General features: G+C 52.7%; 2 protein-coding genes across 2 annotated transcripts; both read left to right on the top strand.

Moving 5' to 3' along the window:
- Window positions 1-9,286: 9,286 nt before the first annotated feature.
- Window positions 9,287-10,043, top strand: LOC128273928 (zinc finger X-linked protein ZXDB-like). The gene is made up of 2 exons (XM_053012001.1): window positions 9,287-9,342; window positions 9,540-10,043. The coding sequence occupies exons 1-2, from the start codon at window positions 9,316-9,318 to the stop codon at window positions 9,969-9,971; spliced, it is 459 nt and encodes a 152-aa protein (XP_052867961.1). The 5' UTR covers window positions 9,287-9,315; the 3' UTR covers window positions 9,972-10,043.
- A 1,241-nt stretch (window positions 10,044-11,284) lies between these two features.
- On the top strand, window positions 11,285-12,268 carry LOC128272721 (pro-resilin-like). The gene is made up of 3 exons (XM_053010588.1): window positions 11,285-11,302; window positions 11,588-11,726; window positions 11,841-12,268. Exons 1-3 carry the CDS (start codon window positions 11,285-11,287, stop codon window positions 12,266-12,268), a joined length of 585 nt encoding a protein of 194 aa, XP_052866548.1.
- Window positions 12,269-15,321: the final 3,053 nt, after the last annotated feature.

A 15,321-nucleotide genomic window follows, 5' to 3' on the forward strand; every position in this document is an offset into this window, starting at 1 on the left:
CGGTTCAATGGCCCGATGAGAGTTGCTGGCACGAGCTTACATTTCTAATTAATTGGCGTGTGTTATTTAAGATTTCGTCCACCTTGTGCCATGATTTGAAGAGGATCGATCGCCTCGTTAAGCTCCGGTATGCAAATAAATGCCGAATGGGCGCCAGACGCACCGTTTTTTCAGTGGTCCGATTTGCCAAGCTTCCGGAGCACACTCAAATGTCGTCAGTCGAACAATGAACGGATGCGGAGACGGCGGTTTCGACGGTGTCCGCTTTTGCTTTTGCAATGCATCGCCTTCCTGATTGCCACTTTCCACACCATCGTGGACGCCGTTTGCACGTCGTCAATCGTGTCGAGCCTCACGCTGCGCCCAGGCGGACCCGTATGTTTTATGCCATCCGGGCATTCAGCGGATCTGTGTGTTGCTGCAACGTTCCGAGCGCCTATGGCCGCCCCTTGAATGGGAGCACATTTAAATTACCTAATGGCTGTGTGATCATCGTGGCTATTTGCAACGTTTAAAGTACCCACACACAACCAATGTTTAGTGTCGGTGTAATGCAGCGCTAGTCGCGAACCAGTCGGGAAGGTGACGAGAGCACGAAGTTCTTTCGCCGGAACTAGCTAGCTAGCCAGGAATGGGCACCCTTTTCTCCGGCCAACGGGTGCCTGTTCGGTGCGAACGAAAGCAGCACGAAAGCGCGGGCGCCGGGAAAATGTCACAGTTCAGGCCCTCCGGGGGGCCTGGTTCGGGAACTGGTTTTTCTGCTCCAAAATAAGAAAACGAATGTCCACCACCTTTCCATCCATCCATCTTCGGCCGATCCGCCAATCGCCATCGGGGTCGCCATTGTTTCTACTCTCTGGTGGACGGCGCGGCATGATGGTTTTGTTCCCCTGACCTATGCCAAAACTGGATCGTTCCACACGGCCCGTACCGCCGCCGTTTCCGATCCGATGGGCGCGTGAAGGGTGTGAAATTGCATAGCGCACACACACGCTCCGTTGAGCAGGCCACTTCGGAGCCGGTCAGAGAAGACCTTGTCTCGGTGCGGTCGCTTTTCGCACTCAACACGCGGTTTGAAGATTTGGTTTCCAAAAATAAACCACCAGCGAAGACAAACGTTCCACAGCCGCCGGCAGTGGCCATAATTATGTGTGCTGCATAGCAGGGCCAGTTAACGGCGCTCTCGGGATGGGTGGACACTCGGGGCTCGGACACTCCATAAATAAGTCGTGTGATGCAATCGTAAATAATCTTCCCATCCGATGGCGGAGAAGGATGCGTTCGGTTAACCGGACGCTTACTCGGCGAACGGACCTAAAGCGTAATAGGACAAGGCCTCTTCCAGAGGTTCCGCACGACGACGAAGGTTGCATCTTGGGCTATGTGTGTGTGTGTGTGTGTGTCTGTCTGTGTGATTGCGAAACGGGAAAATCGTTGAGCCGTTTTATGAGCCGCTTACCGCGCGTGGCGCCCGACGACGATGCGGGGTCCCGGATTGCATCACAGACTGCCCAAAACCCAACATTACCGGCCGCGATCGTCATCAGCATCGTCATTTGATGTTTGAATTCTGTTTTTCTTTTTCTTTTTCTCTTTTTTGCTTGCCTGCTTGCTCGTTGACTCCTTTCACATTGGCGGCCTCACAGCCGACTCTGGCGGGCTCTGCTGCTGCACCGCTCACCGGTGGATGAGCAAAACGGTACGGCTCAGCGGACCAATCCGCCTGACTGCTGGCTGCTGACGAGGATAAAGGTTCGAAGGTTACAATGTGTGGATACACCTGCGACTGGGGCTCGATTACTTGTGGCCGGGCAACTTTCTCGGGGGCCCATAACGCGCCACGCGCCGCCCGCTCTGGCTATAAACATTTGAAGAAAGCGCATTCACATTTTAATCTTGTGCATCGTCTGGCGATATCATTAACATCTCGTTTTTACGTTCGCCCAGGAACATCCTGCCTTTGGGTTGGTGCAAAAAAGGTGGCCAAATTCCAGCAAAATTTTATTCAACTCGAAACGAATGTTTTCACATAACCCAACTTTCGCCCTCCTTGGCACTTAGGCGGCGCCGCTTAAAATGAGCCCCTTTGTTAGGCCACAAGAAAAACTGGACCTACTGGGCTCGGTGGCTGTGGCAGGGACTTACGGTTGCCGCTTGGATAATAGATAATGCCGTGCATAAAATGCAGAGGAACGCAGGCTCGACTCCCGGCTGATTGCGGGTCCGGCCGCATCTTGGTAGCGAACCGGGTATCCGGCCGAGGGCCGCCCAACCCAGCCCAGGGTCCAATTACCTAGTTTTCCCAATTTCGTGGTGCAGTTTTCTCTTTATGGGGAAAACAAACACCGCACAGCAAAGCGTCCCCGTAATGAGCGGTGCCGGTCAGTCCCACGGATCGGGTAGTGGGAAACCTCAATCTGGTTGGTGAAACAATTGCGCCACAATAACCTCTGACCACTAACGGTTGCTGCACTAACGGTGCCGCCCGTTGACTCACACTGTCCGCAAATGAGCCGGGGGTCCGGGTGTTGCATCGCAACCGTCTGGGTTCCACTCCGGTTCCAACTGCTTGCGGGAGTGCTCGCCTCGCACGGAAGGCGTGTTTTTTCGTGTCTGTTAATAAACACAAATGGGGCGAGCAATGCTGAGGTGAGATGTTGGGTCTTTTAGTTTAGGATGAAACGTTCGGAGCCCAGATCGGTCTCTCTCTCTATCGGTTGGGTCTGGAGCGTTTGGAGGGGCACATCACGACGCTAATCGTAATGATGAGCGGCGATGAGATGAGTGAAGCGTTCGGGCCGAGCGCATATTGAGGGCTGCACTTAAACCGCGCCACGTTACATAATATGCCAACGGGCATAGATCGGAGATCTGCTCGGGCGCAAAAAAAGGTGATTCACAAATTCGTTCCCAAACGGCACTTCCCCAGAAGTCGACGCCGCGTTTGGGTGAAAGAGAAATAAAGAGATGCAATCCGGCTGCCGACCGAGTTGGCACCGTGGAACGCAGGTATCAGCTGTTGGAGGGCAGTGCTAAAGGTGCCCCGGCGTGTCACGGTTGATTCCGGGAGCTGAACCAACCGAAAGTGATAGTATTTTTTACGATCTTTGCGAATGGTTCGTTAAGAAAAGGATGCTCCAGTGCCAATGATACCATCGGCCGACACTCGTTTGCGGCATGTGTGCGCAAATTTTTTTTGCCATTCGTTTCACAACCCACCACACACTAAATGGTGCGTTACGTTGCTGATTGATTATTTTACCATTCGTTTGCATCCCATCGGGTCGTGGCGGGTTGTTAGTGCGTCACACACACGTACAACACACGGTGCGGTCATAAAATCGCATCTTATCGCATAGATTGATGATTTTCTGCCACCGCCGTCGCATCGGCCAGTGCCAATTTGTTGGTAGAATCTAGACAAAAAATCCATCCCCACACCGGTCCTCCTCATCGAACCGGTTGCATAAGGCCGGATCCCTGCACCCGCAGAGCGACTGCATCGTGCGAGTCTCGCGGCCGAAGAAGGGGGTCTCGAGCGTGAAGTAGAAAAAGAAGCGCCTGTGCTGACCGCGGCCGAAGACGAGAGGGGGGTCGGGTTTGCATAACCCATTGGCCGGGGTGGTGATAGAAGGATGCGCGGCGGTCAGTCTCGACGCTCAGAAGAATGCTCGACGTCAGTAGCATCATCGTCCAGTCGTCGGTTTCAGGAATCACCGGCTTCAGACCGCCACGGACCGTACCTTGCCACGATAAAGCGTTGTGAAAGTTCGTCTTTCGGCTTGCTCGGGACCGAAGATGTTTGTCTAATGAGAGCCTCTTCGGTGTGGAGTCAGCTTTCGCGCAACGCTTCGCTGCCGTCATCAATCATCAGTGGATCTCCAGTCCGAGCACGTCTAATGATCCGTGTCACTTAATGTGGTTAAATGCGGCCTGTTTACCTGCTCTCAAAATCGGCTCAGCCGAGAGGTGGACCACCACGCACGGCACACAACGCCACGAGCCACTTCAGGCCGGCCAAAAGACGGAGGTACCGACTGGGCCTCCGACTGTGGAGCTCATTTCCCAACATAATACCAACCTGCGTGCGTGCGGTGCACGGGCATAATAAGGTGGTGGCTTCCCTGTCACCGGCACCCTGTTGAAGGATATGTCGGTCAAGGTCGTTTGTTGCTGCTGCGTGAGCTTTCAAACGAGGATGCGTGGACACTCGTGGACAATCCGCTATCGAGCGAATCTTCGAGCACTACGGCCGTAGGTTCGCACTGAGAGGGCAATTTTGGGACGAGTGCAAAACTTCAGCTCGCAGCAGGGGTCGAGCATCTTCACCGCTCGATCGGCGAACCCACACCGATGCCAGAGTGGTGGCCAGCGTCGAAGACATCAACGGGCTTTCGATGGGCGCTTATCGTGGAACGTCTTCGAAAGAGACGTATAAATGAAAAAGAGAAAGAAAATTGCCAAAACAAGGCACATAAAGCTGCCTCTATTTCATTACCATCACACCGAACGTGCACCCGCACGGGCAGTAGTTTATGGCCCACCCTGGCCCATAACCTTTCTGATAGTTCCATCACCATCACCCCTTCATGCGTGCCGATGATGATTAATGATGATCGGTTACCGAACGGCCGAATGGTCGGTCGCTTCCATCAAAACCCTCAATTTAAATCAATTTTAGATGTGTTGTCCAACGTCCAAAACATGTGTTTTTGGCCACTGGGCAACATGAATTTGGAAGTTTGTTCACGTTCACGTACTAAAAGTGACGTCTGTCGCTGACGAAACATTCGCCATTGATCGTAACATTAAGCCTCATTTTGGGACCATTTGCTTTTGTTTAGACAAACTGCGTCTGTTGTTAACAAGGCGTAATGCAAATTCTGATTAGAATCTTCTCACTTGCTATCTAGTAATACACAGCCGTACACTATCTCCCGCCGTTAGTCCCGTTGGGCGTGTGTCTTGCAGTTTTCATCACCATCGTTCCACTTTCTGCCCATCACACAATACGTAAAACAGCACCGGAGAAGATTATCGTGCTCATCAGCAATGTTTGTTGTTGGCCGGAAAGTTGGCTCACAGAGGCTACCACCCCGCCGCCCCAAAAAGGTGATGGGAGAAAATTTATTTTCCAGAAAACCACACCAAACAGGGGCTGTGTTGCCCAACCTTGGTACCCCGGGGGTGCCTCCGGTTGGAGTGGAAAGTTGGCTCAATTCTCACGCCTGCCACCGCAACGCGTATATCTGCATGTTAGGTGGGCCGATCCGATGGGGCCACTGATTTAGCGAAGCGATTTCGTACCTGATAGGCATACCGCGGCCACCGCCACGGAATCGGCCCGTGGATCTCATTTATTACAGGCAATGTCATGCCACGCCAATGGGTGAACTACATTCGTTCACAAATAAAACCAAACCGGGAGCGACAAAATGTGGAACAATAGTCGTCGCCGTACGCCGCGGTTTCAAACATGTTGCGTGACTCTCGGTACCAAACCTGCTGCCACACTATGGCGCCTGCCGTACGTGAATGCAAATTTATCAACCAACCCTAGCGAGTCGTTTGCGTCTTGCAGCGGTGACCATCTCACGCCTGCCAGAGAGTGCCATCGCTGCCGGACTGCTAAATGTGCAATCCATCGGCTGGCTGGTATGCTGGCTGGCGTTACGAAACCTAAGAATCGTACCACGATCAAACCGATGACCGGGCAGGAATGATGGCATTAGCCGGGCACACGAACAAGACACAGTGTCGCCCACGGTCCAGGAAACTTCACGACTCTTCAACCCGTTTTATCTGGCGAACGTGCTGCACTTTACCGAAGTTACTCTCCCCCCCTCGGACCGATGGCGCACGGCGCTTCCTGTTCCTTTGCGGCGTGCAGTTGGATAACTGTCCTGCTGCTTCTGGTAGGGCCAATTGGCTCCCACCCCCCCTCATTGAGCTAGGCCAGCAACTTTCAGAAGACGCTTGCCTTCCGAAATCCGCCGCGACGATGTCCGACCGAGGATGTGGAAGTGGTTCATGACCCTCTCTCTCTCTCACTGTCGGTTTTGGGTTTCCTCTAGCCATTTTGATGGTGAGTTTAATTGAAGTGAGCAACTTTGTATTCAAAACACGGCCCAAGGGTAGCCGTGTAATGGACGTTGTACGGTGGTGTGTCGTGAGAGGCACCTCTTAGGGTAGATTTCATTACGGACTGAACGACGCAGCAGCAAATCAATAATTTCAAGGCCTTCGCTAAGGCATTGTTTACATATTGGTTAAAATGATGAGCTAATTGCCTGTGACTTGAGGGTTTTTTTTGCGTCTGCTATACCCACGATTATCTTTCACACGATCTTTTGCTATGCTCGGCGTTAGAATATTTACGAACATGCAACAGAGCACGAAACAGCTTCAGCAACAGTTTTACGTAAATCCATCCAAAAACCTTAAACAACATCGCAAGAGTAATTAAATATGCAAGCGCGCGAAGTGCATCGCGCATCAACGACATACCTGCTGCGCGGAAAGCGTCTTCGGCGACTGTTTTCGCCATACCGACAAGTCTTCAAGTACGAAACCTTGCACGATCGCTCTGTTCGTCCAAAGACATCGCAGCGGACCCGCAGCTTTAGAAAAGAAATCACAAGACTTGAGCGTAATGGCAAGCGACGAACCTGCGCACCAAGTTGTTTGGTTCGCCGTACGGATTATGTCGCTATCTTGCCCCAGGTTTTCTAGCTTTGAAATCAACATTTCATTCAATCAGTACACTGCACCCAACTTTTTGAGACTGATTGTGCCAAACGTGACCTGATGATGAAGTCTGAGTGCCTCAAAGTAACACTACGGTTAATGGTTTCTGGCAGCCGCGCTCCGTGACCTTATACTCAATCTATCAATCGGAAAATCATTATAACCCCCTCTTAGTCTCGTCAAGATCACGGTGCGCCCACTGGTCGGATCACGGATCGTAGCGGAAAAGGTGAGGCTTACTCTGAGGGCCACCGACGAAACCGATCGGTACGCGATCATTACACGAGTAGTACTCGTCGCGCCATCCGAATCTCCGTGAGATGTATACCTACAACACTTGGACCAAATCACATAAACGATCGCCCGGTGGCAACACTTCCTTCCGCTTCTTCATTTCCGGACGAAGTCTATGGTAACGCAAATGAACGTCCCAAAAAACAGTGCTTGTCCATTGAGCCTTTCCAGCGTCGGATGTTGCCTTGATGTTGAATTGGTATTTTTTGCCTTCGCAAACGTTTAAGTAAACGTTCAATTCAAAACCACGTAAACATTAATCCATTACTGCTGCTGGGTCCTTCACTAGCCATTGCTGCGGCCTGTAGCGTTGCATCTTTCGTTGGCAGCGTGTGATAAAATTAGTACAAGACCCCCAATTAGAGTTGAAGATAACGCCTGAGAGTGCTGTTTTACAATCTCTGTCAAGCCAAGCGGCTAGCCGGCCGCCATTTGGGGGAAATAAGCGGCTCAAGTGGTGGGACCTTTTTTCTCATTGCCCAAACTGATGAACACGTCACGTCTCTCACGTTGACAGTCGGCCTTCTTGATTGCGCTGTCAATAAAAGTGACTGAACCAGGACAGCGTTTCAATCGTGGCCAGCCATGCAGGCATTCGGAGGGCTGGGCCTTCTATTGCCATGGTAACCGAGATGGAGATAAATGACTTGCACGCGCTCTTCCTGCGCGTGCGTGTGTGTGCGTACCGTTGTTGTTGTTGCGCATTGTCGGGCAGGAAAGCGCAAGGCGTTACGGACACGTGCCCTCGCGAGAGGCCCAGAGCGAACAGACAAACAATCGAATCAACTCCAGTCCACCTGAAGGAGTGAAAACGGTTTTTGGGGCGTTTCGGGGTGGTTTCGACTAGAGATGCGCCACAACCGGAAGCGAAATTCACGGAGTGGTTTGTGCAGTTTTGTCAAGAGCTTAAAACTATCGGCTACACAATACGGCCACCGTCCGGTTTGGGGTGGAACGTCTTCAAGTTGTCGGTTTTGAGCATAGATTAACATCAAGAGGACAAGCATTCCGTGCGATGCGATGGAGTCTCCTTCCTAACGACCCGAGAGTCGGCAAGGAGAAAAGCTATCAAAAGTCTCTGTCCCGGCCTTCGCTCCGTATGCCAAATGGACGGATGCTGTGTGCAGGAGACAGAGGGAGAACATAATTACCTAGCGGCCGGGTGCCGCAAACATCGGCACCGCACATTGCAAGGCGACCCCTGACCCGACACCGGAGGTCAACACGACGTTTACGTTCGCCAGTAAATTCGATAGCCCGTCTGACGGACGATGAAGCGGTCCGCGAAATCTTCGCGAAGCGCGCGAGCCGATGGCCGTTGATCTATGGCCGCCCAGAAGCAGCCTGACATGTTTCATTAGACAGCCGCGGTGCGTCGTGATTTGTGTGGATTTTATGAGAGATCCCGTCACGGCAACACGGTCGGTTTTTTTCATCTTTTCGCTGCCCGGACCAGCATCATCAGAGCGGCGGTCGGTACGCTCCGTGTCCTCGGCCGCAGTCCTCGCTAATTTGACGGTTATTTGGAAGAAAACCTACGGTACGATGAAAGGTAAAACGCAACCTGTTGCAAGTCGGCCGGTGGCACGGTAGCCCAAAATCACGGGCACTCCATCCCACCGCTGTCACGTCGAGCCGGCCCGACGTGAGAAAGCCACGGGCACGTGCGTGCGTACACCGGGAAAGGAGGGTTAGATCGTTGAACGGCGAAAAACAATCAGCCGCCAAATTAATTCGCCAACCGGCTATTTAGTGCCGGCTTGCGCACGATTACGATTCGGCCATTTATGGACAGGGGTAAACGCCGGCTCATCTGCCGAGCGACGTGCTGGGACCTTGTTTCTTCTCTCGCTCAGCCGCTCAGACATACCAACCAACCAACCCGCTCCCCCCCAAAAAGTATGCTGCCTGCCTCGTTAAGATAGGAAAATTATGGCCCAGGCAACGTGCGCGTTCTTGGTGCAGCAGGAACACCACAGACACTACACCACCACCACCAATTAGCTACCCGCCGGCCACCGGCGGTCCCTCGGTTTGCCCGGTGTACACTGAGCTTTTGGACGGACGTGCCACCGTGCAGCGCGCATCTGGCGGCGACCGGCCGGAGGACAAATCTGGCAATGAGATCTTTGTGGTTCGTGGGCCGCCGCAGTATACGTTCAAGGACACTACTAGACTATAAAGCGGCAGGAACAATCGTCCGGATGGCACATTCTACCGAGTGGCGTTCGATTGTGAGGAAGAGCTTTGGCAGCCGCGCAGCGCGAACAGAAGATGCGAGTATTCGGAGTAGCAGTGCTGGTAAGTGTTTCCGGTTCCAGGGTGCCCGGGTGGCCCAGGAGTTCTGCGGCGGCCCAGAACCCTAAGTGATGCAAGTGTGGTGCAGTTGCAGTGCCGGGGGCACCGCTACGTTGTCCAATGCTCCTGAGAAATCTAATCGGTGCCATTTGGTGTTCTTTTCGTTTCTGTGCCCGTGTTTTTGCGTATGTGTGTTGCAGTGTGTGGCGCTGGTCGCTACGGCCCTAGCGGAACTACCTCCTTATCCAGGCGGAAACGGAAACGGAAACGGTGGTGGTGGCTACGGCGGTGGCGGTGGCGGTGGCGGTGGTGGTGGCTTCGGCGGCGGCGGTGGCGGTGGCGTGACGCTGCAGAAACCGGTCGGCCCGCAAACGTCCGAGGGCCTGATGGTTGACCAGCAGCTCCTGGAGCAGGTCAAAATGGTGCTCCTGGAGCACGAGCAGAGTGCCGGCCAGAACGGGAACGGGGGCTCCGGTGGCCCGAGCTCCTCGTACGGTCCACCCCGCGGCGGCGGTGACCGCGTCATCGGGCTGGTGCTGGAGCAGCCGGTCCAAAGCATTCCGCTGGCCGAGTACTGGCAGGGTGATCAGCCGCCCCCGAACCCCAGCTCCTCGTACGGGGCTCCCCGCTAGAATGACCTGACCTGTCCGCAAAAAACGAGAGAGAGCAGAGCGCAGAAAAAGAACACGAAAATCAGATGAAAGCAGCAGAAAAAAATCGAAAAAATAAATAGAAAATTTGTCACCGTTAATCCAAAACAACCGAGAACTAAGTTCCCAAACGGGGCCTAGCTGAGTGGTGCGTTCGATGATGCGCCGTGAAGATCTGAGATGTCCCCACCGGAGATGCCGTTTGTGCGAATCCCTTCCGAAAATCTACCGTCCGCCAGCGTGCGTTCCGGACCTGCTGTTATCCGAAACCCCTTGTCCCTGATTGAGATGGATAGTGGGCGGGGGTAGGAAAAGAAAAACAAACCACCTTCTCACAGCCCGGCAACGACGTTGTGACGTTGAGCGACGACATTCACTTTCCTCTTGAGGGCACCTTCGGCACGCAATAATTGGTTGCAGCTTCAGTGGCGTGCGGATCATCTGCCTCGATACCGCACACCGTCTTTCACTCGGTATTCGGGTGAAGGGCCCATCGGGAGACTGTGCGCCACAACCGCAAACTCTGCGTGCCTGGCCCGGGAATCGCCATTCGCCGCCGAGTCGCCAAAAGAAAGATGCTTTCCCCCTGGCCTCCGTTCACTCTCCAAGGTGCATCTCGTTCGATCGATCGGCCACGGACGGGGGGCCTCCGAACGGTGGTGGACCAACGATCGTGCCGTTGCCGATGGTCCCACGTTCCTTGCCAAGGGCACGGGGGCGAGTTGAATGAACAGAACCACCGCTCTGGTGGAGGGATCTGCCACCGGAGTGCCGTGCCTCCGAAGATGGCGAGGTGAATACGAAAGAGAGAGAGAGGGAGGGAGAGAGAATGACACAGAGAGAGAGAGAGAGAGATAGAGCACACTAGAGCAGCTTACGAAGGTATCTTCTACAAAAAGCACCGTCCCAAACCGGGTCTGCCTTTACGGTGCAAAATAATAACAAAAAATCTGACAAGATTAAGCCACGGAACCGTGAGAGAGCGAGAGAGAGATGCGTAAGTGGGAAAGCATTCGCGTGGCGCCGTTTGGGAGAGACCTCAACGAGGCCCCTGGCGGCCAGTGGGAACGGACACACCACGCGACGCCACGATGAAAGTGAATCCGCGCACCGAAAGGGGATGAAATAACGCGCGGGGCGCTACGAAAAAAGGGGTACCAAATCCCACCCGGGTGTTTGGGTATAAAGACGGCAATTTGGGCCCGTCGAAGCCACACTCGGTCACAACACTCGCCTCAGTAAACATCTAAATTTTAGTCCCCCGTGTTTTTTCCCCTCTCTCTATCTTAAGCACAATGAACAGCTTTGCGGTGGTAAGTAGCGACCCCTGTGCTTCCCTAGTGTTCCCGGTGTCCGGTGTGGTTCCTGTGTCGGTGTTTGCTTTCGGAAATCGTTGGTGATTCGATTGTGTTGATTTGGTTAATTTGCCACCGAACCGTATAGAACGTCCACTTGAGTACTACACTCCGATCGTTAGGTTAATGATTCTCGGTGTAGGGCAAATCGAACCATGCGGAACCACGCGGACACAAGGACATATCCGGCACGCCTGACGACACACACCCACTGAACCCGTTGCTTCTGTTCCTTCCCAACAGATTTTGGCGTTCGCTCTGGCAGCCATTGCCGTCGCCGAGCCGCCCTCCGGATACAACTACCGGCCATCCGGTGGCCACGGAGGAGGCGGTGGTGGTGGTGGCTATAGCCACGGAGGTGGGGGCGGCGGCGGCGGCGGAGGCTACTCGAGCGGCGGTGGCTACTCGAGCGGCGGTGGCGGCGGCTATTCGGGCGGCGGTGGTGGAGGTTATGCCCTTAGCGGCGGAAGCTTCTCCAGCTCGGGATCGTACAGCAGCGGCGGTGGCGGCGGCGGATACCAGCAAGTTTCGCCTGGTGTCCAGACCTCCGAGGGCCTGAACGTCGATCCGCAGCTGCTGAACGAGATCCGACAGATTCTGTTGCGCGAGGAGAGCCAAAGTTCGTCGTCGTCGTCGTCGGGAGGTGGCGGATATCCGTCGGCGCCATCCGGTAGCTACGGTGCGCCGTCCAGTAGCTACGGTGCGCCATCCGATTCGTACGGACCGCCGTCCGGTGGCCACTCGACCCGCGTCGTCGGCATCGATCTCGAGGGCGTGAAACAGGCCATCCAGGTGGCGCAGTTCCTGCAGACCTCGTCCTCGTCCTCGTCGGTCCCATCCGGCTCGTACGGTGCCCCGTCCGGTTCCTATGGCGCCCCATCGCGCCCCTCGGTCCCGTCCGGTTCGTACGGTGCTCCCTTCTAAACACAAGGGGAAACGGATACCACCGGCGGAACGGCACTGACGGAAACGGACCGAGCGATCTGCGAACTACCGGAATCTGAACCCACGGACCACGCAACGCACCCACCACGCAACAAAAACACGCAAATGCACGTGAAGAAAACACACAAGGAACATGGAAAAAACACGCCGCAACCACCATCCCGCGGACGCAACATCAACTGAGCGAGGAAACCACACCCGTCCCGGGGCGGCGGTGGCGGCGACGGCGGGCGATCCCTCGCCACTTCTACGGCCGCTCGCTCGCTGGCCGTGCACGGTGTGTCGGGGCGGGTGTGGTGGAGCACGTCCGTGCGCCAAACCAACAGGACTCCGGAGGCTCCCCTACCCACTAGCGAAGGCCAAATCGGTCGGTCCCCTGAGAACCCCCGAAACACCATCATAGAAGAGCACCGCGGGCCGACCGTTTGGCCTCTTCGCTGCACTTTCTGCGGGCAGCCGGAGGATCGTTGGCAGACAGTCAACACCAGCCTTCGTCCGCGCACGGACGGGCACGTGATCAGAGATTGTAACCCTTTTCTTTTCCGTGTAAATATCTCTCCCTTATCTAGTTTCATTCGTTTAGTAGCATAATGCGTGTTTGTCCAACACAAGCACACACACCGTAACCGAGTAACACACAAAAAAACTTAAAAAATAAAAAAAATCGAAAAATTTGTCACCGTTAAACGCTCCGGGTTGTTGTTTGTCCTTCTGTTGCACACTTCTATTACGTTACGCGGCATCAGACATTCGAGCGGCACATAAGATATCAAAACCGTGGATACCTTCGCAACGATAGTGAAAGTAAATTTCTAGCTACAAAGGGTTCGTCAATCGACACAGTTTAAATACAATCAATACAATAAAACTCAATTTAACGGGGGGTATTGTGGCGCTGTCGCTCGATCCTTATGCTTGTCAGCATAATAACGGATCAATCGGATCAATGGATTATGCAGCCACACATTAACAAAAAAAACAAGTTCGAGTGAAGGCTGCTTTCCTGAAACGGTTTAGAGGTGGGAAAGAAAGGGTCATTATAAGGTTATGGGAGTGCCTTTCATTAATTGACACGAAAATTCATCGCGTACAACACGCTTTTGTAGCACACATTCCTCAAGCTCCAGCCGATTTCGTAACAAATAATTAGGTCAACTCTGCCATCGTCCAGAAAAATTATCTTGTTTTTCTCACTATAATTACAATTACAAATTACATTACAACCGTGCATATAATAAACGCTCCGATCTGGAAGGGACAGACAACAATCGAGGGCTAGGAGGATTGGCATGAAGGGCTCACGGTTCAACCGGAGCACACGCTGAGATGCTGATGCCGTGGGATGGTGGCCAGACACCTTTCCGTCCTGGGCTGGGTTGGGAAGAGCAGACTGTAACAATGACGGTGCCTTATGAGCGCAATGCAATGCTCATAATTTCTTCATTTACAGCTACGGTCGCCCTTCGAATGTGGCTTCCCTGCCGGTCGACAGCGCCCGAACGAAAGCAGAAATTCGAGATTCGGTTGTCGATGGAATGCTCAACTAAATGCTGATGACGAGCCGTGCGGCAATGGACAAAAACTGTTGATCAGTAGCAGTAGCAACGTAATGGTGTCGTAATGGTTTTTTTACGCCCAGTTCACGTTTAGCTTGTCCAGGGTGGCCTACTCCCAAAGGGACGGATGGCAGATGGGAGAGTAAGCATAAACTATCGGTCGCCGGGTTGCTGCGACCTGCGATGGTTCTACGTGGTCGTAGCGAGATAACATCCTAATGGCCATCTCGCTGCGTCCAGTTACGCAACGGATACCATTCCGTCTGATAAATGTTATGCGTTTTTCAAGGCTCTTCTTTAAACATCTCATCAAGTGTCGCCATCAACTCAACAATCGCAAGAGGTGAGAGTGTATTTAGTTTTAATTAAAAGCGCGAACCTGTCGCGATTATTTTTATTTCAATCCATTTCACTTTAACTTAATTATGATGAGCTTCATGTAATTTTTAATTAATTTACATTTTAGTGGCACATTTCGAGTACCGCTTGCGTCAGCCTCCAATTATTCATGCCATCTTTGGTTAATAGGAATTATCAACATGGTGGCATTGCAGAAGCACGTGTGAGTTTTGGTTGTGTAGTGAACTTTCTGCGCCCGACAGTAACACCTAGTGTAGGCCGAAAAAATGGCAAAGGAAAATAAAACGCCCGAGTAAACGGAACGAGGAAAGCTCTCCCTCGTGACTGGCAGATCGCAAAATCCCAGCGAAAACGATCTGAAGCGGCTGCTTGAGCTGGGAGCATTTCACGATAGCGCGAAACTTGTGCATCGTGCAATTAAATGGCATCTTGAGTGGGTGCGCGCATTAAGGCGCGGAAGTTCTTCCAATGGCTGGAAAAAATGAAAAGAAGAGGCACCCGGATTGGAGGGTCAACTTTCTTTTTTCGTCGTGCATCTTCCTTATTCAAGTGACTTAAGTTTCGGGAGAAAAATGAAATGCTGTCGCTGAAGCAATTTAGTACGATTAATGGCACCTTGGTTCAATATTTTTAACGGAAGCACCGATTTCAACCATTTCGACAGCACAATGGTGGAAGTGATTTTTTTTAACAGATTGTGAAAGAGTGAAAGAAAACAAGGTTTTGTTTTCTTACTCCTACAAAATTAGCATGCTTGATTTGGTAGGGTAGGCGTCCAATCATTTGCTCATTATGAAGTTGAGGTATTTTCTCAAAGTGTGCCTAAAATATGAAGAAAATAAATCATTTTGTACAGCCCTTCGTTTAGTAAATTCGAAATTGCTGAATTTACTATAAAACCCAACCGTCAATCCAAAAAAACTTGGTTGAGACTGCGCTGCCACACGGTGCATAACAGCAGATATAACAGCCTCATATAACAAATGTTGACAGTACAGCGACCAGGCGTCAAAAGCGTTGTGGGTCAGCAGACCCTATAACACGACGTTATACAGGGCGCAACCCACAGCATTATACAGATACAGGGCGCTTACCAGATTTGACACTATGTTACGT

The sequence above is a fragment of the Anopheles cruzii genome, chromosome 3 (assembly GCF_943734635.1).
Source record: "Anopheles cruzii chromosome 3, idAnoCruzAS_RS32_06, whole genome shotgun sequence".
Taxonomy (NCBI): Eukaryota; Metazoa; Arthropoda; class Insecta; order Diptera; family Culicidae; genus Anopheles; species Anopheles cruzii.

What these genes read in the sequence shown, in the direction of transcription:
- LOC128273928 (XM_053012001.1), top strand. Translation starts at nt 9,316, where the DNA reads ATGCGAGTATTCGGAGTAGCAGTGCTG. An exon ending in TATTCGGAGTAGCAGTGCTG is followed by an intron (nt 9,343 to 9,539) that starts GTAAGTGTTTCC and finishes TGTGTGTTGCAG; the next exon opens with TGTGTGGCGCTGGTCGCTAC.
- LOC128272721 (XM_053010588.1), top strand. An exon ending in GGGCGGCGGCGGCGGCGGAG is followed by an intron (nt 11,727 to 11,840) that starts GCTACTCGAGCG and finishes GATCGTACAGCA; the next exon opens with GCGGCGGTGGCGGCGGCGGA.